The sequence below is a fragment of the Haliotis rufescens genome, unplaced genomic scaffold, assembly GCF_023055435.1.
Source record: "Haliotis rufescens isolate VD_foot unplaced genomic scaffold, xgHalRufe1.0.p SCAF_38, whole genome shotgun sequence".
Taxonomy (NCBI): Eukaryota; Metazoa; Mollusca; class Gastropoda; order Lepetellida; family Haliotidae; genus Haliotis; species Haliotis rufescens.
In genome coordinates this window covers 3,488,233-3,508,054 of record NW_025964090.1, presented here as the reverse complement: position 1 = coordinate 3,508,054, position 19,822 = coordinate 3,488,233, and the positions used below count along the sequence as shown (strand labels likewise).

The following is a 19,822-nucleotide window of genomic DNA, read 5'->3' as shown; positions in this document are numbered from 1 at the left end:
TTATTCTCGTAATTATTCAAAGACATTTATTGTAGATACTAGAGAGTCCCCAATAACCGGCTAAAACGGAGAAATGTTTTTTTTAATATATATTCAGTCTGGACATAACTTGAATTATATGCAAAATTCTTTAACTAGAATAAACTCGTGATCAACTTTGTTGCTATATATATTAATATACAAAATTTTGCGCACTTTATGAGGACAGTTTTGATCACTTTTTTTTGCGTCTCCTCATCATTTTTGTGAAACATTTTTGGCAACAGACAACCGTTGTCTATTATATATAGTTGTTGTGATACTACTATCAACGGCAATCCCTTCCGGGTTACGACAGTCGGAAATTCTCGGGGAAATACGGCTCGGTACGTTTTATGTAAACTCTGAAATTAGTAGAGGATACGAGTCAGTTCCGATTGTGATTCCGTGTACGGGGACTTCCGGATTGGCACTGGGTCTGGCACAGATAACAACACTCAGTCTAGCGATGAGGAGGTCGTTGAAACGTCCGGGATAGTTGTCACGCGTGTTTGAGGTGTTCTTCTGAAGTAACTTGGATTGCGATATTCGTTGACTATGGGAAACAGCCAAGCTACCCCTCCCGACGACCACGAAGGCCATTCTACAGCTCCGTCGCGAACCACAAGACGGGCTTCTTCTAAGGCTCACAATGCTTCACTTGTCAAGCTCTTTGAGGTGAGTTTTTGTTGTGATTTTTCTATGACCCTTTTATTTGATTGTATTTTGACATGACAAGTGTTTCTCAGATTTCTGTCATGGCTGAAAGATTCGTTTCATAGCCGTGGTCACACCGGTGTTGGGATTATCAGATGATGATGAATGAAATCGTTTCATATCTGTGTTCAAAGCTGATGATGCTGATGAATGATTCGTTTCATATCTGTAGTCAAATTTGTACTTTTATTATCTTATGATTATGAATGATTTATTTCATATCCCGTGGCCAAACCAGCGAGGGGATTATCTGATGATGATGAATGATTACTTTTATATTCCGTTGTCAAACCAATGATTGGATTTTATGATGATGATGATAATTAGTCATTGATGATCATTATGATTCCTTATTTTATCACTTTATAAGTTAGTCCTTGTTAAAGGAGAACTAGACCGAGGCGCAAATCAGTTGGTACACCTCAGCAAATTTCATGCATCTTCATAACTTTCATAGTTTGATTACTCAAATCAAGAAACTTGCGTGTGAAACCTTAATATTCATAGACATCAAGATTATCTCTTCAATCCTTCTTTGATATTTGGCCCCAAATCTGAATCAAATGTCAGTATGCGAATTCAAAATTTCCCAATTCATGCTATTACAGTTTAAGTTATAACTAATGTGAATGCTTATTTGTGGTGACTTATACATTTTGTACATGTCTTTAAGTAATACCATATTCGACGTAATAAGCACCCCGCTCTAATAAGCGCCCACAGCGATATTTGCTGATATATTGGCTGGTGAACAATCCCAATTAGCACCCCTTCCGATTGATCAATGTACACAAGACTTATTTATTTGCGTATAATACACACTTGTGTGTTATATGCACCCTTAATTATGGGCAATTAAATTCTGGATAAATATATCTGTCGTACATGAACGTTTCAGGATGTCACCATAAACCATGAAATTTATCTTTCAACTCTGTATTTTTCAAACCAAAATAATATTCTAATAAGAGCCCCCTATTTCTAATTTTGAGAGCGCCCTGGGTGCTTATTACGTTGAATACGGTAACAAAACCTTGAAGAGGAAGATGCTTTAGTGCATGAGAAGCCAGAATATTTTTTTAACTGTTCTCAAACAGCTGGTGATATTCTTGTCACTCAATATGAATGGGGTGAAATATAGTTTTAAGTGAGATTGAACATGTCATCAATGCCATCAACTCTCGTCATATCCTAGAAGCCTTCTACATACTAGATGTTATAAAATAATACTTGTCACAGACTAGCATTAATTTTTAATCCTGAAGTGTTTGGGGACCATAAGCATAATAGCCACTTGTGGTGTTATAAAATAATACTTGTCACAGACTAGCATTAATTTTTAATCCTGAAGTGTTTTGGGACCATAAGCATATATATTGTATTCTCTGTAATAAGTGCTCCAGGTGCTAACAAAATTACCAAAGTGGGGCACTTTTTAGAACCATAAACATAAGTAAATTTATTTCAGAGATCGAGCGGTAGAGCCCAAACCTTATTCAAACATCGATGAATCTGTATTGTACATAAGAAATAATAGACTGTCACTTACATTTTCGGTCTTAATAGGGAACATTTATAAAGATTACTGACAGATTGGTCTAGAAGTGGGACGGAGGTAGGGGAGGGGTGCTTATCATCTTCCCGACGCAAGGCAGTTAACTGATTAAAAAGTTCAGTTTCCACCCTTGTTGAACTGTATTGGTTTGTCGATTGCCAGATTTGTAAAGCATATATACCACTAACTCGGCGTCAACAGATATTTACCAAATCCTTTCATGTTTCTGATCAAGGTGCTCAAGTGATTTGATGCACTTTGCAAAGTAAGACATGTTTTATTACAATAAAGTTTGTTGGTTGGTTTGTTGTTTAACGCAGCACTCAGCAATATTCCAGCTATATGACGAGGGTCTGTAAAAAATCGAGTGTGGACCAGACAATCCAGTGATCAATATCATGAGCAATATCATTGGATCGATGACATGCATCAACCAAGTCAGCGAGTCTGACCACCCGATCCCTTTAGTCGCCTCTTACGACAAGCATAGTCACCTTTTATGGCAGGCATGGGTGCTGCAATTTTGTTTGAAGCAAATGCAAGAGACATGAGAGGTGGAATCCGATTGGTCAATAGGAGAGACATAGAATGGACATAGCTCATAATAGCCACTTGTGGTGCTACGAACGATCCCAGAAATTCCAGCCTAGTTCGGCAAGGGTGGAAACTGGACTTTTATAGTAAGTTAACTCCCTTGCCTCAGGAAGATGGACACTAAACATGCTAAATGGAGCAAGGCTCTTAAAACGTCAAATACGGTAATCGTGTTTAGAACAGTCAAAATGACACCAAAGTTTGTGGATGGGACAGTCATTCTTAAATACAGACCAAGATTAAAGTTAATTTGTGATCTGAATGTTCCATAAATTTTATTTGATGAAATAAACCACTGCGATCTTGAGAAACTGACGCAGTGGTGAATTAGCCACAAATCCTGTCACGCTAATTTCCCAGTATGGATACATCAACGAATGATTACAAAATATTTAAGTGTGTTTATGTCACTGTGCCCCCAGCAGTGAGTGTTCCTGGGGGGTCACTTGCTGACATAGCATGTGTTGATATAGACACACTCCGTAGCCAGCGTGCTGCCTGCACACACTTTTCAGGAAGTGATCTATTTCAAACCTGTCAATCAGGGGCTAGTCAGCTGACTGGCACTAATGATGTTCATTCTGGCGTAGGATCACTCGTGCTGGGATTTAGGTGTGGTTAGACTCTGGCTTTGTGTCAATAAATCTATTTTATTATGTTCATTGAGAATGAACACTCACACTATTTAAGCCAGTATACTGGTATTATCCGTATACCATGCCTTGAATTGCAGTAAAGTCTCTGTGTCTCAATAAGTGCTGGCTTAATATGTAAATTACTCAGGGATAGTGTATTGAGAAAAATGAATATATTACTTCAAACTTGCGAATTTTTAAAAGTTGTTGTTATCATAACTTCAGAGTTTTTTTAGCCCCGTATATCAACATTGCATTTCATTATACCCCAAACCTTAACACTGCTTAATGGGGGTATATAGTTATACCAAGGAATTCCGTTCATTTGTCCTTTTGCTTGATCTATGACTTGCAAATTACCATATAGATTCTTTTCAAACCTGGTTAACACCTTTTATACCTATAGGAGAGGGGCAGTGCAAAGTTTGATTTCAATATTTGGATTTTCTGAAAAAAATACATCTTTTTTAATTTTAAACATTTGTGTGACCTTTTACCTAAAAAATACTTTATGGATACTTTTCAAAATTTGGGTACAATTTCCATACGAATAGAAGCGGTATTCTGAGAAAATTGCTATTTTCATGTTTTAAACTTAGAAGTATGTTGGAGTCGAAGTCGGGAGTATTAGTGAGCCCTGCTCACATTTGGTCTTGTTCAATGCTATAAATCTAAACATTATCACCTGCTTGGCTAAATGGTTTGACAAATATGATCTTAAGTTTGATTATCATTTAAGACATTGATATTTTGTTTTCAAATTCTGCTAACCAGGTGTAAGAACGAGGCAAGAGGGTATCAGCAATTACATTACTGATACCCGATTGCCAAGGTCTTACTCCTCAACCATAACCGAGGAGGAGTGCTTTATCTCACTGATAAACTGTCTGAATGCAAGAAATAATGAGATATCTTATGGTGAAACAATACAGTGCTTCACGGTTTAAAAGGAATGCGATCAAAGCGTGCGAGAGAAGAAACGTGCAGAATAGACATAACTAAGTCATGACATCTAAAATTGAACATTCTTTCACCACCTGACCTGGTGGCTCAGTGGGAAAACAGTGGGTTACAAAACATAACATGATATGTGAGTTTGCTGTTCGATTCCCGTCATCTATAATGAAACAGTTTCATTTCTTGTCTTCGATTTTAGATCATTGGACGTTGGAAACCAAATTCCATCTGCTACTAAAATCATCAGGTCTTACCTGAAAAAAGCTAAACCTCATACTAGGCCTTACTTGGAAGAACTAAAACCTCCCAAGAGGTTATTACAAGATAGAGTGAGTGAGTGAGTTGGGTTTAACTCCGCTTTTAACATTATTCCAGTTATATCACGGCGTGTCAGCTTAATGTGGGAGGAAAGCACGAAATGATGCAGGTCTAAGATGTTTACCACTTTAGTGAAACCCACGAGCACGGGTATGGTGCTGACAAACCTTGAAACATAATTGGGGCGAACCAGGATTCGAACCCACAATCATAGGTTTTTGGCGTGCCTAAGGGACGCAACTCTGCACAGCAAATCGCGGCGCCTTAGACGAATGGGCCACCCGTGCCCCCTATTATAAGATAGAAAGATATCTGCAATACTATAGGCAAAAGTGGCACTAAGTTTAAAAGTCATGACATAGCATTCCAGCTTGACATCATCTTCCTGAGGCAAGGGAGTTAACGGACTATAAAAGTCCAGTTTCCACCCTTGCCGAACTAGGCTGGAATTATGGAGTTATATTTTGGCTGGACTGTCGAGTCTGTACAAAGTCCAATCAAAATCACGTCACGAAATCAACTTCCGGTTCGTAAACTGCCTTGCAGATTTCGATCGATTGCATGATTTACAAAGCATGTGCACCATCAACTTAGGGTCAACAGATATTTTCCAAATCCTTTCATGTTTTTAATCGAGGTGCTCACCTAATTTGATGCACTCTGCGAAATAATCTCGTTTTATTACAAAATAGATATTGATCTTGATCAGATCATCTTGACAGGGCACTGCCATTTTGTTTGAAGCAAATGCAAGTGAAATGAGAGGCGGAATCTGATTGGTCAATAGGGGGGACATAGAAGGGATATGACTTGTAATAGCCAGTGGTGGCACTATGATCGAAACCAGAAATTCTGCCGTAGTTCGGAAAGAGTGAAAGCTGGACGTTTACAGTTTACTTCCTTGCCTCGGGAAGATGGACATCAAAGCATTGTGGAGTCCTAATGATGTCATGTCTGTCTCACCACTGTGTGAGTTCACATGTAGCATGTGTAGAGAGAGTGCTTTGGATAATTACTGATAACGTTAAAAAAAACATCGGTAAACATTATACCCAAGGTATCTCCCTGTAAATATGACCTGTACTTTCGAGCAATATGCAACGAGTCTGCTGTTGCAGTGTGAAAATTCCGATGTACTGTCATGATTCAATTTGCCAGGGGCTTGGCATTTACAAAGGAATTGATTTTGTCGGAAGTTAAATGAAGTTTACCCAACAACTGGTATGGATTGCTGATGCTGAAATGGACGTCAGTTGAAAATCTAGGGAATTTTTTAGTGTGATGTTAGCCAAATTGATGGAATTATGGCAATGATAATATAAAGGTAGGGTATTCAAAGGAATAATGTACATCCTGATAATTGTTTTGAGGCATACTCAGTAGCACACTCCGGCGCAGTGGTGACTCAGCATAACACCACTGCCACAGGCTAATTTGCATATCACGTGACCGGGCTTTTCTCTTGTTGGTAAACAAACACACTTTTACAGAAATCAGTATAGAACGGACTAAGGCAAGTATTTGGGGCGCTTAACATATTGTTTTGCATAATTATATAGACATGCTACTAGAACTTCAACAGTGCATTTCATGACAATATATGTTTATACATCAAAGTGATCGTATCGCAAGCTCTCCGTTGGGCTTCGATGACAGCACATGGAGCTGTACCACCAATGTAAACAAAGGGTAACTACGCAAAAACAAGTAGATTTTCATGTATTAGGATACTTTCTTAATGAACTGTAACCATTCTTTGACATTTGTTTATGAAAATGTGTTGACTTGTCAAACATGAAACGGATGAAAAGCATATTCAGTATCTTGAATGGACTGAAAGATGTGACGAATCGTCACATGGCGTTGACCTGTGGCAGAGGTACTATGCTGGCTGGCTGCCGGCGGCATGGAACTCTGGGTAGGAGAGTGATCATGTTCCTTAATTCTGATGTGTCCTGATGTGTCGTGTGATTCATGATGCATTCAAACATTCATGATGCCCCTCACATTGTTTTCAAGTTTATAATTAATTCATCATCTTATCATTATTATAAGTAAGTTTATGCAAATAAGTACATGGTCTAGTAAAGTCTGGATGATCAGGCTAAAAATTGGTCTTCAGCAACCCATGCTTGTCATATGAGGCAACTAATGGGATTGGTGGTCTGAGGCTTGTTGATTTGGTTGATGCATGTCATTGTATCCCAATTGCGTCGATCGATGCTGATGATGTCAATGACTGGGATGTCTGGTCAAGGCTTGATTATTTACAGAACGCCGTCATATGGCTGGAATATTGTTGACTGCAGCGTTAAACACAAACAAACAAACAAACAAACCTGGTCTTGTAAGTTTTGTTTTGGCCATATTCAGATATAGTGAAAATGATATTGAAGGAGTGTTTGGCATAAAAATCATACTGTGAAATCCTTATGACATATTTGATATGATTAATGCTTTAAAGCACACCACCGGAGGCAAGGATCTATCCTTATGCCATGTAGACAGTGATTGACAGGTAACACACTGGCACTGACGTGCACATGATGTATGCTTATGTAGAAATAGATTTTTTGTTAAAATTATATCATTAGTTCTAAAAATGAACATCTTTAATGTGTTAAACCAACATGCTCTACAATGACATCTTGTGAAAACTATACATTTTTCACAGAGCTCAGATAAGACGCGGTAATTTACGCAAAATATATCACCATTACCTGATTAATTTTGATTTGCTTGCATGCAAATATGCCAAGAACATTTAAACAAAATAAATAGTCATGACAACACTGCATTATTTAAGAATTGACCTTCACTTTGTGTGAGTTCATTGGAGTATGAACCTTCTTAGAGTGAGGGCCAAACTGTCATACAATGTTTGGCCCTCACTCTATGAAGGTTCATACTCCAATGAACTCACACAAAGTGAAAGTCAATTCTTATAATTGTTTATCACAATTTCTTACCTCAAAGGATGTAGGCATAGATCTAAACACAATTTTATTTAGTACGTGTGACTTCATGTTTACACTGACAGCCAAACAACAACCAGCTATATCGCGGAATAAAATAGTTCCCCCAAAAGAGAGGTGACATGAGCGAATGGATGCAGAACTTGCTTTTCAGAAACATCTTATGCAACACATGTGTTCATATAATATTCCCATTAGATGAGAAAGGTCTGTAATGAGCTACCTCAGTAAGTCAGTCACAATGACAGCGCGTCGTAACACATTTACATCAAGTACAAGACGTCAAATTGGCCGACACGATAAACGTGACAGGAGGATTTCCGAAGTTGTTAATGAACCTGTGGCGGTTACATGTGTTAGTCAACATTGATCAACAGACCGATTATTAAAAGGTGATTAAAGATGCGTCAAACAGACACCAAGGTAAATTCGTAGAATGCTGGAGACGGTCACTGTCAGCCTAGACACAGATCGAATCGATACTGACGATAGTTTGGATGTGCATTTTTTCGTTTGTTCATCAGGATGGGTCGTAGCGAGGAAATTCGTGAACAATCATGCAGTCAAGCTCTTTTACGTTTCTCAATGTATACTGAAATGCTGAGACCAAGATAAAGGTTCTAAATGATCAGAAATAATGCTTATGTATGTTTTCGTGCTAGGGAATTCCCAGGGGTTTCCCCAGGAATGTGGAAGTATTCCGTCAGTGTTTACGTCATCTTAAGAACACGTTCTCGTGAAAAACGTATGAACGTCAAATTGTGTCGTTCATACACTTATGAACGTCAATTTCACGGTCATGTGACCGACCCCTCGTCCAATGGAAAAGCTGTATGTCGTGTAAACGTCAAATTAAAAAATTATTACCCAATGTACCCTTTTCACATTGTGTACATTTCTTTTCAGGCCTTAATTTACTGACTGAATAAAATCACACATGCATGAACTTTATTGCACTGATTGTTTGTTTGTTGTTTAACACCGCACTCAGCAATATTCCAGCTACATGATGGCGGTCTTTAAAAAATTGAGTCTTGACCAGACAATCCAGTGATTGACATCATGAGCATTGATCTACGCAATATGGATACAATGACTTGCATGAACCAAGTCAGCAAGCTTTATCCCCCGATCTCGTCAGTTGTTTCTTGCGACAAACATAGTCGTTTTTTACCTCAAGCAAGTGTTGCTGAAGAACAATTCTAACCCGGATCTTGGCGGGTTATTGCAGTGAATAATGCATAGAAAGGACGCTGCATCTTGTTTACTGTTAATTAGACGTATATTGCTGTTACGTGCTTAAGTGACATGTTACCATGGTTACATACATGAGGCAGCACATAAACAAATACAATTTAAAAGTCACCTCAAGCAACATTTAACCAAAATTATTTAAAAAAATGTATACTAATTGGTGTAAAAATACCTAATAGACTGGACCCAAGGTTGTAAAAATATGTTGAATATCTACAGAAAACTATCAATACCCTATGTGAATGATAACTTGTGAGTAAATACTCATAGGCTCAAAACAGTTGTCTGAAGCCCTGTATTCAATATAAGCATGATAAGTGATGTTGAGAGTTTATCCAGCTTGATCAAGGACAAACCTTTGTTGTATTTTTGCTTTAGTTTGTCATGAAGCAGTGACAATCCCATTGTGACAGCTGCATGATTAGCAACTACCATGGTGTTCAAGTGATGCTTTGTGAAATAATCTTCATTGCTCACAGCATAAGGCACTGTGTTAAAAATGCAAATGAATGCAGAATAATTTACTTTAGTTCCTGATAGAATTAAGTTCATGATTTACAGCATGTAAGCTTATACAAATTAATTCTTTTGTAGAATGTGGCCATGGTGGCTGCACAAACAGTTATTGTTTAACCAATAAAAGAATCATTTGTCAAGTTGATGACAAGTGGAGATTTCAGGGCAGTCTTCAATCCCAGTGCCAAATGCTTTTCTTCATGTGGGCATTCTGGGGCAGAATTGGTCCTCAGTACCTCATTCTTTTCTCCTTGTGGGGATTCCAGGGCAGAATAGGTCTTCAGTACCTCATTCTTTTCTCCTTGTGGGGATTCCAGGGCAGAATAGGTCTTCAGTACCTCATTCTTTTCTCCTTGTGGGGATTCCAGGGCGGAATAGGTCCTCAGTACCTCATTCTTTTCTCCTTGTGGGGATTCCAGGGCAAAATAGGTCCTCAGTACCTCATTCTTTTCTCCTTGTGGGGATTCCAGGGCAGAATAGGTCCTCAGTACCTTATTCTTTTCTCCTTTTCTCCTTGTGGGGATTCCAGGGCAGAATAGGTCCCAAGTAGTTCATTCTTTTCTTCTTGTGGGGATTCCAGGGCAGAATAGGTCCCAAGTACCTCATTCTTTTCTCCTTGTGGGGATTCCAGGGCAGAATAGGTCCCAAGTACCTCATTCTTTTCTCCTTGTTGGGATTTCAGGGCAGAATAGGTCCCCAGGACCCCATTTATGTATATTTATTAGGTGCTAAATGTTCACCCTAAGGTCTAATCAAAGCGCTACATTAGTACCCTGGTCAATGGATCAATGTACCCTTGAATTTCATTCTCAGCTCCCTGGGAAGTATAAAACCCAAGCTGCCTTATGAGGAGCTTGGTAAACAGTCACATCACAGATATCATCCTACTACAGTCCGTTTGATTTCAAATGAGAACGATGAATTGCAAAATAACTCGAAATCCAGAAAAGTGTATGAAACATCAATGCGGTACTTGACCATGAATACCCTGTACCCAACAAAATCTGAATTTTGTTTAATGTAAGACCCATGACGGATGAAGTTCTTTAAGAAACTATCATGTAATTTTGTGTAGAAATGTGTACATGACACGAAGGGGGACAAACCATGGAAGGAACAGCGCAAGCACGCATGCACTGCACGTTCTGTGGTAGGGGAAATGACAGAGCGTTAGAGGGGCCGTCTCATGATAATTTCAGTCGCAATCTGGCTCGCTCATGCCATAGATCTCGTCGTCAGAACTGCTGGTGCCTGAACTGACTGCCACTCATTTATTTTGCAATTCATCGTTCCCATTTGGAGTCAAACGGACTGTATGTACCCTTTCATTGCTGGGTGAACAGAGGCGCATTTCGATTAATGCTAAGGCTAGGGTGACACCACATGTGCTAAGCCCTAGAATCTCTCAGGAGTCAAACTTGCCTACCATATTTGACAAAATAAATGCCCAGGGCGCTCTCAAAATTAGAAATAGGGGGCTCTTTTTAGAATATTATTTTGGTGAAAAAAACAGAGTTGAAAGATCGTAAATTTTGTGGTTGATGCTGGCAGCCTGAAATGTTCATATACGACAGATATATTTTTCCAGAAGTTAATTTCCCATAATAAGGATGCATATAAGTTTTTTTTATTATAACACACGTATTATACCTGAATAAATAAGTCTTGTGTACATTGATCAATCGGAAGGGGTACTAATTGGGATTGTTCACTAGCCAATATATTAGCAAATATCGCCGTGGGCGCTTATTATGTTGAATATGGTAACACAAACTTCCATCCACCTGCTTCACTTGACCAGTGTTGCTAAACTTTTCCTGATTTGTGTCTTGTGTGCTGTACCTGGGACCTCGTGCCATCAGATTAACCTGGGAGTTTGGTATTCAACTGTTCAAGAGTGAGGTTCATTGACCCTTCTTACTTTGATTATGTAGATTAAGTCAAGAGTGACATCCTTGACCAGTGATCCGCATCACTGTTGGCTAGTGATCTTTACTGCTCAATAGCCCACCATTATACAGCCAGACTAGAGGTCAGAGGGGTGTAAAACTGTGGGTGAGTGCTTTTCAAGGAGTACATGGCTGTCGGGTCATTGGCACTGAAGAGTTTATACACCTGTTTGATGGTGGCTGGTCAAACTCGTATTAAGTCCCAGAAATAAAGTTATCCTATTTAAACTATATATATCTACAAAATAAAATTACAATTCAAATGGAGCCCAGTGCTTAATTTCAGTGGGCTAGACAATCTAGACTTGAATTCGATTCATAATTCATTAATACTCTTGGGTCTTGGAGACCGACTAGTGGCTAGTCGGGGGAAACAGACCAGTGGCTAGTCAGGGGAAACAGACCAGTGGCTAGTCTAAGGGGACAACCTAGTGGCTAGTCGGGGAAACAGACCAGTGGCTAGTCAAGGGGGACAACCTAGTGGCTAGTCAGGGAAACAGACCAGTGGCTAGTCAGGGGAAACAGACCAGTGGCTAGTCAAGGGGGACAAACTAGTGGCTAGTCAGGGGAAACAGACCAGTGGCTAGTCAAGGGGGACAACCTAGTGGCTAGTCAGGGAAACAGACCAGTGGCTAGTCAGGGGAAACAGACCAGTGGCTAGTCAAGGGCGACAACCTAGTGGCTAGTCAGGGGAAACAGACCAGTGGCTAGTCAGGGGAAACAGACCAGTGGCTAGTCAGGGGAAACAGACCAGTGGCTAGTCAAGGGGGACAACCTAGTGGCTAGTCAGAGGAAACAGACCAGTGGCTAGTCAGGGGAGACAACCTAGTGGCTAGTCAGGGGAGACAAACTAGTAGCTAGTCAGGGGAAACAGACCAGTAGAATTGTAGAAATACTGAAAAAGTTCACAGTAGATGAAACATTGCATTAAAAGATAAAAAGGTTGAAAACCATGGCAAACCTCTCTTCAAAACATGAAAATATTAGGATCAAAATGTATTTCATCAATAAAATATGTAGAATATGTTTGTAAGTTTACTTTCATCGCAATCTTTCATTTGTATGTCTCAACCTCGGCTTACATAGAAATATGTTCATCTTTCTGCAACGTGTTGATGTGTAAAATAAGTTGATAACCAACTTAGTCAAATCACAAATGAAAATGAATAATATTAATGGTTTTATTGGTTATTTAATGGTTTGCATGTGTGGCTGGGATGAGTCCAAATTTAATACCCGGGTACCAACCCCCCTATTACCCGAGCCTACCTTGGTACCAGCTGTAGGTCTCAAGAGATAGATCCAAATGTCTGACTGGGAATAGTTTGACCGTAGCCCAGGCAAAATGTATTTAGATTCACGTACAAACCGTTCTGGTCATGCATAAACTGAAGTTGACTGATGTTTTATCTTTATGCAAACATATGAAGTCAGAAGGAATGCAAACACTAGTCACTTAAAGTGTAACCATAGAGTTCTAGATAATGTTTGTCATTAAACAATATATCACGTGATTAACGACGGGTCTGGGTAGTCCTGTGGGCACCTGGGTCCTACTGAGTACCCACTGACCGAGTACCCGAGTTACCCATCCCAGCCCTATTTGCATGTATTAAGTACAATACTTCCCATGCTTACAGGACCGCCTCTGTGGTCTAGTGGTAGAGCGTCCGCCTGGAGAGCGGAAGGTCCGAGGTTCGATCCCCGGCCGCGTCATACCAAAAGACGTTAAAAAGATGGTACTTGTTGTTACCCTGCCTGGCACTCGGCATTAAGGGGTTAAAGCAAGGACTGGTCGGCCCCGAGACAGTATACTGTGTCTGAGTGGGGTATTCATGTTAAATTGCGGCATGGTATCTCAGTGGGCTAGCACTATAAATCGGCATCAGTCCGGTCTTGTACAAGCAGCCACACACACACACACACACGTGCATGCACGTTGCTATATAAGAGCAATAATCTTGGATGCGACGTGAAAACCCCATTCCACCTCACCTCACCCATGCTTACAGGCTGCATTTGAACCAAGGACACAACCAGGCAACATATTACTGCAGGTATTAATGTAGCTAGGGGGTCACGGGCGGCCCAGTCGTCTAAGGCGCCGCGATTCGCTGTGCAGAGCTGCGTCCCTTGGGCACGCCAGAAACCTATGATTGTGGGTTCGAATCCCGGTTCGCCCCGATTATGTTTCTAGGTACACGTACACGTGCTCGTGGGTTTCACCAAAAGTGGTAAACGTCTGAGACCTGCATCACTTCGGGCTTTCCTCCCACATTAAGCTGACATGCCGTGATATGACTGGAATAATGTTAAAAGCGGCGTTAAACCCAACTCACTCGCTCAAAGTAACTAGGTATTCTCTGTTGATGAAAATGGACAAAACTGGCTTCTGCGCTTTCATCAAGAAACTCCAATTGAAAGGGCTAACTTGTCATCAAGGAGGATATACAACTGTAAAAACAGCAGGAATTGATTTCAACTTCACTGGTTATCACATGTTAGGTCACATGTGCAATATGAAAATGCTTCCCAGTAATTCCGGCTCTCTACTCACGGATGTTGATTGTTTTACTGTGTCAGCTGGTTTGACAATCTGCATCGAGGCGAGGGTAATTTCAACTTTATTTGCAGAAATTATTAAACTTTATTCAAGGAAAACAGATACAAATCATGTTTATGAATGGAAATAGTTTTTGGAACAGTTATTTAGGACAAAATGCGAAGTTTTATTGTCAAATGCTGGGCTGGCTATTGGACGCTGGTTGACATCGCCAGTGGAAGCTGAAAGTGAAACAACTGGAAAAAAATGTGATATCTTCGACTCTGTGTATAAGACGAGCCTCCTTCTTAACCCCCTCATTTGAGGTACGAAAAACTCTCCTTATACACAGCGATAGACGGTAGGATTGAACACAATCAGCATATATACACATTCAAGGGACACAACTCCGCACAAAAGGCATTTAATGAATTTCAATCTCGACATTAATATGGTGGGTGTGAAGTGGGTTTAGATGTTTACACATCATGAAGTCTTAAGGAGATTAGTTGGTCGGCATTTATTGGGTTTGGGACTTCTCCTGAAATATGTGTAAACATGTGTATAGCATTCAAAGTTTGTTAAACAAATGAGACATTTAAGATTTTAATTTAGATTATACTGTTCCTGTGGAAACTTGTCATTTTGCCAGCGACTCTACAACTGATTAACTTGAATTTGTTAATTTCAGAAAATGGAAATAACAGCGGACATTGGAAACTCCCACCCCGGTGAACTGTCACAGACCACATTCGAGGTAGGTCAAACAACTGAGTGAGTGGTCAGCATGATCAAGACATTAGGACACACTTTTTAAGTTTATATTTCACGTATTTATTCCAGCATTTCCAAGACATTAGGACACACTTTTTAAGTTTATATTTCACGGATTTATTCCAGCATTTCCAAGACATTAGGACACACTTTTTAAGTTTATATTTCACGGATTTATTCCAGCATTTCCAAGACATTAGGACACACTTTTTAAGTTTTTATTTCACGGATTTATTCCAGCATTTCCAAGACATTAAGACACACTTTTTAAGTTTTTATTTCACGGATTTATTCCAGCTTTTCCACATAAAGGTCGGTCCAAATAAAAATAAATAGCTATGTCATTCATTCATTCATTCATTCATTCATTCATTCATTCATTCATTCATTCATTCATTCATTCATTCATTCATTCATTCATTCATTCATTCAAAACGGAAAATAAAAATGTGTGGCAGGCGAAAAATAACTTAAGATAAAAGCGTGTATTTCCCAATTGTCTTTTTCTTACCAGATGAGAGAGGTCCCTCCATTGTCTGTATATAATTATCCCCCGCCGCGCGAAAGCGCGAAGCGGGGGATATAGTATTCACGACCGTCCGTCCGTCCGTCCGTACGTCCGTCCGTACGACCCACCTGTTTGTTGCCGCGATATCTCAAGAACTAAACACTGGATTGTCTTCATATTTGGAACTATGGTGTATATACAGACTCCGCAGACACCAGTCGGTTTTGGTGACCTTGATCCCATTTTCAAGGTCACAGCAGACAAATCTGCTTTTAGAGTTGGAAAACGGTGTTGCCGCGATATCTCAAGAACTAAACACTGGATTGTCTTCATATTTGGAACTATGGTGTATATACAGACTCCGCAGACACCAGTCGGTTTTGGTGACCTTGATCCCATTTTCAAGGTCACAGCAGACAAATCTGCTTTTGGAGTTGGAAAACGGTGTTGCCGCGATATCTCAAGAACTAAACACTGGATTGTCTTCATATTTGGAACTATGGTGTATATACAGACTCCGCAGACACCAGTCGGTTTTAGTGACCTTGATCCCATTTTCAAGGTCACAGCAGGCAAATCTGCTTTTGGAGTTGGAAAACGGTGTTGCCGCGATATCTCAAGAACTAAACACTGGATTGTCTTCATATTTGGAACTATGGTGTATATACAGACACCGCAGACACCAGTCGGTTTTGGTGACCTTGACCCCATTGTCAAGGTCACAGCAGGCAAATCTGCTTTTGGAGTTAGAAAACGGTGTTGCCGCGATATCTCAAGAACTAATCGCTGGATTGTCTTCATATTTGGAACTATAGTGTATATACAGACACCGCATACACCTGTCAGATTTGGTGACCTTGACCCCATTTTCAAGGTCACAGCAGGCAAATCCGTTTTTGGAGTTGGAAAACGGTGTTGCCACAATATCTCAAGAACTAATCGCTGGATTGTCTTCATATTTGGAACTATGGTGTACAGGCGGGGGATATTTCGTCACTCTGTGACAAATACTTGTTATAGAAAAAATTATAAAATAATAATATTTTAAGATTTCAACTTCCAGTATCAGATTATTACAGTTATTAAGGAAATCAGTCAAATACAAGTTTCTGCTCGGCCATAATATTAGTTCTACCTATAATAACATGCCTTGGAATAATTTAAATTTACATTTTGGGATTTTTTACTGATGTTTGTTGCTGACTTGTGGCCAAATATCATATATGGTTTAAATAAATCCCTGTAGTGCTTTACAAAGAGATTTTCAAACATTTTACAATTTTTTTCTGAACACCAACATCTCTTGAATTTATCATTTGTATATATATGTATATATACACCGGATACACTGACAATGCAACACCCACTATATGGTGTAAGGTTTGTGGTCACTGAGAATAAGAACCTCGACCCAGTGACTGTGTTGTATGTAGAGGAGTTGACAATGAACCGGCGCCCCCTACGTCCTGTTCGTCAAGTCCCACCTGTGTGGACATCCTCATTCACACCAGTGTGACAACTGACCACAGAGTTGCTGACTCATCAAAACACCAGCCACTCATTACATAATCACGCAATCGTGGGATGAAAGTCGGTATTTGGATTGGTCACAGAGGAGTGTACTCCGACTAAACATTTATTTTCACAATTCATTTTGGTTACATCCAAATCTGCCTACACACATATATAAGTGCTAATGCTTACTCTGAAAATATACTATCGGACCAAGGGCAACAGGTGGAGCTGTGTTGGATCCCCTCTTACAGTCCGTTTGACTCCAAATGAGAACGATGAATTGCAAAATAACTCGAAATCCAGAAAAGTGTATGAAACATCAATACAGTACTTGACCATGAATACCCTTGACCATGAATACCCTGTACCCAACAAAATCTGAATTTTGTTTATTTTAAGACCCATGACGGATTAAGTTCTTTAAGAAACTATCATGTAATTTTGTATAGAAATGTGTACATGACACGTAGGGGGACAAACCGTGGAAGGAACAGCACGGTCTGCACGTGCTACACAGTGACCGTGTTCATTCAATGACAAGATGTGCTACTCAGCAGATGTTAAACAGTTGATGTTGAATGTGTAAGATTTCTTTAGAAGTGAAGCAGAAAGAGCAAAGCCTTTTTATGCAATTAATAAATTCTTGAAACGACCTTCAAAAGCTCTTAGTATGTCCCCTCAGAAAGTGAAAAATGTTGTTAGTCGACGAGATACAAATAGTCAGGCCAAGGAGGTAGGGAACATGTCAAAACCACGCAAGGTTGATAAATTAGACAGTTTTCAGAGGGATAACAGACGTGCAATTGTTAAAAGTACCTGTCCCTAAGAATTTTGAAGAAACACCTTGAAACTGACCATGATTAACGTGTTACAAAGTACAAACTATGGCAGCTGTTGCATACATTTGGTTACAAATACAAAAAGATAACTGGAGAAAAATAGGGCTGTGTTGTGTGAACGATCTGACATTGTTCGTTTCTGAAATCATTACCTTCGTACCATCAAGCAGAAACGTTAAGAAGGATATGAGCCCGTCTTCTTAGATGAGACATGGGTAAATGCGTCACACACAGCCAGCAGTCAGTGGGTACCCAGTGGTGACTGTAAGGAGTCTGGTAGAAAATTACCAATGGGAAAGGGTGAAAGACTCATAGTTCTCCATGCTGGTTCTGCTAGTCAGGGTTTTCTCCCAGACTGTGACCTCGTCTTTAGTGCCAAGGCCAAAGACAACAGGGACTACCACACAGAAATGAACGGCAATGTATTTCTGGAGTGGGTGAAAGATAAATTAGTCCCTGCTTTGCCTACCAAGTCTCTCATTGTCATGGACAATGCACCGTATCATAGTGTGCAGGATCCAGAAAACAAGACTCCAACCTCTAATAACCGTAAAGGAGACATGATTACTTGGCTGCAACGGAGGAACATTACCTTTCCTTCTCGAGCGAAGAAATCACAGCTCTATGAAATCCTCAAAACTATGAAACCTGACCCCGTGTATAAAGTTGACAGTTACATCAAGGGTCAGGGTCACGCTGTCTTACGACTGCGACCTTATCACTGCGACCTGAATCCAATCGAGTTGGTATGGGGCATCGTCAAGGTTGACGTTGGACGATCGAACACAACGTTCAAATTACGAGACGTTGAACAACTCGTAAAGGAATCCCTTGGTCGGGTAACAGTAGAAACATGGAGGCGTTGTGTGGCCACAGTCGTTGACGAGATAGAGCCACGTTATTGGTCACGAGATGGACTACGGCCAGCAACAGTCCAACCTATAATAGTGGCAGTCAGTTCAGGCACCAGCAGTTCCGACGACGAGATCTATGGCATGAGCGAGTCAGATTGCGACTGAAATTATCATGAGACGGCCCCTCTAACAGTCTGTCATTTCCCCTACCACAGAACGTGCAGTGCATGCGTGCTTGCGCTGTGCCTTCCACGGTTTGTCCCCCCTACGTGTCATGTACACATTTCTATACAAAATTACATGATAGTTTCTTAAAGAACTTCATCCGTCATGGGTCTTAAAATAAACAAAATTCAGATTTTTTTGGGTACAGGGTATTCATGGTCAAGTACTGTATTGATGTTATTTTGCAATTCATCGTTCTCATTTGGAGTCAAACGGACTGTACATAGATATTCATGGAAATGAAAAAGCAGACTCACTGGCGAAGCTAGCTCTAGACAAAGCGGATATACAGCCTATTCCCTTTAGTAAACTAGAGATAAAAAGGAAAATCAAAGCCTCCATAGCAGAAAGATGGCAAGCCCAATGGGACGCAAGTAAGATCGGCAGATGGCTATACAAAATTCAACCCAAGGTCCAACAAAAGCCAAACTCATACTCAAATGAAAGGAAAATTGAAATTGCTATCTCACACCTCAGACTCGGTCACAAAAAGCACTATGACAAGGTTTGTTCATCTTGCAATCAGGCTGAAACCATTGATCACGTGTTACTAGAATGTCAAGACCATGCCCCAGCCCGGGCTAGGTTAAAACAAGAATTGCAGTTAGATCTGCTATCTGTCATAGATCTCCTAAAGCCAAGAGATGCAATAGCAAAGGCCAAACTAACTCTGTTTCTGAGAGATGGACAGCTACTCGAACGTATATAAACAGAGCAGCCAAGGATAAAAATGAAATCATATCAATATAAGAAAATAAAAAATCATATCAATACAAAAACAGAAATTATGTGAATACCAAACTCACAATAGATCTATTGTGAGTTTGGTATTCACATAATTTCTGTGTACCCAACTCACACACAGGAGTTCCAAAGAGGGACGGGTCAGCCGAAATTGCTTAGGCAGCAGGCAACCTCTTAAACACTTAATGCAACAACAACAACAACATCTGAAAATATATTGTTTGGATAGAAACAGACAACTACTTTTAAATTGAAAAGAAGCCCCAATGAAAAGGCAAGGTGGAAGGGAATATAATCATGATAATATGGTATTGGGACTGTGAGACAGACTCA

At 40.0% G+C, this 19,822-nt stretch overlaps 1 protein-coding gene across 1 annotated transcript in view; it reads left to right on the top strand.

The window, feature by feature from the left end:
- Window positions 1–410: 410 nt before the first annotated feature.
- LOC124113805 overlaps window positions 411–19,822 on the top strand; it is a 63,107-nt gene continuing 43,695 nt past the window's right edge. Inside the window, exons 1-2 of the mRNA XM_048381396.1 lie at window positions 411–696; window positions 14,722–14,787. Of these exons, the coding sequence (XP_048237353.1) occupies window positions 577–696; window positions 14,722–14,787 (186 nt within the window). The 5' untranslated portion in view covers window positions 411–576. The remainder of the gene's footprint in view (window positions 697–14,721; window positions 14,788–19,822) is intronic.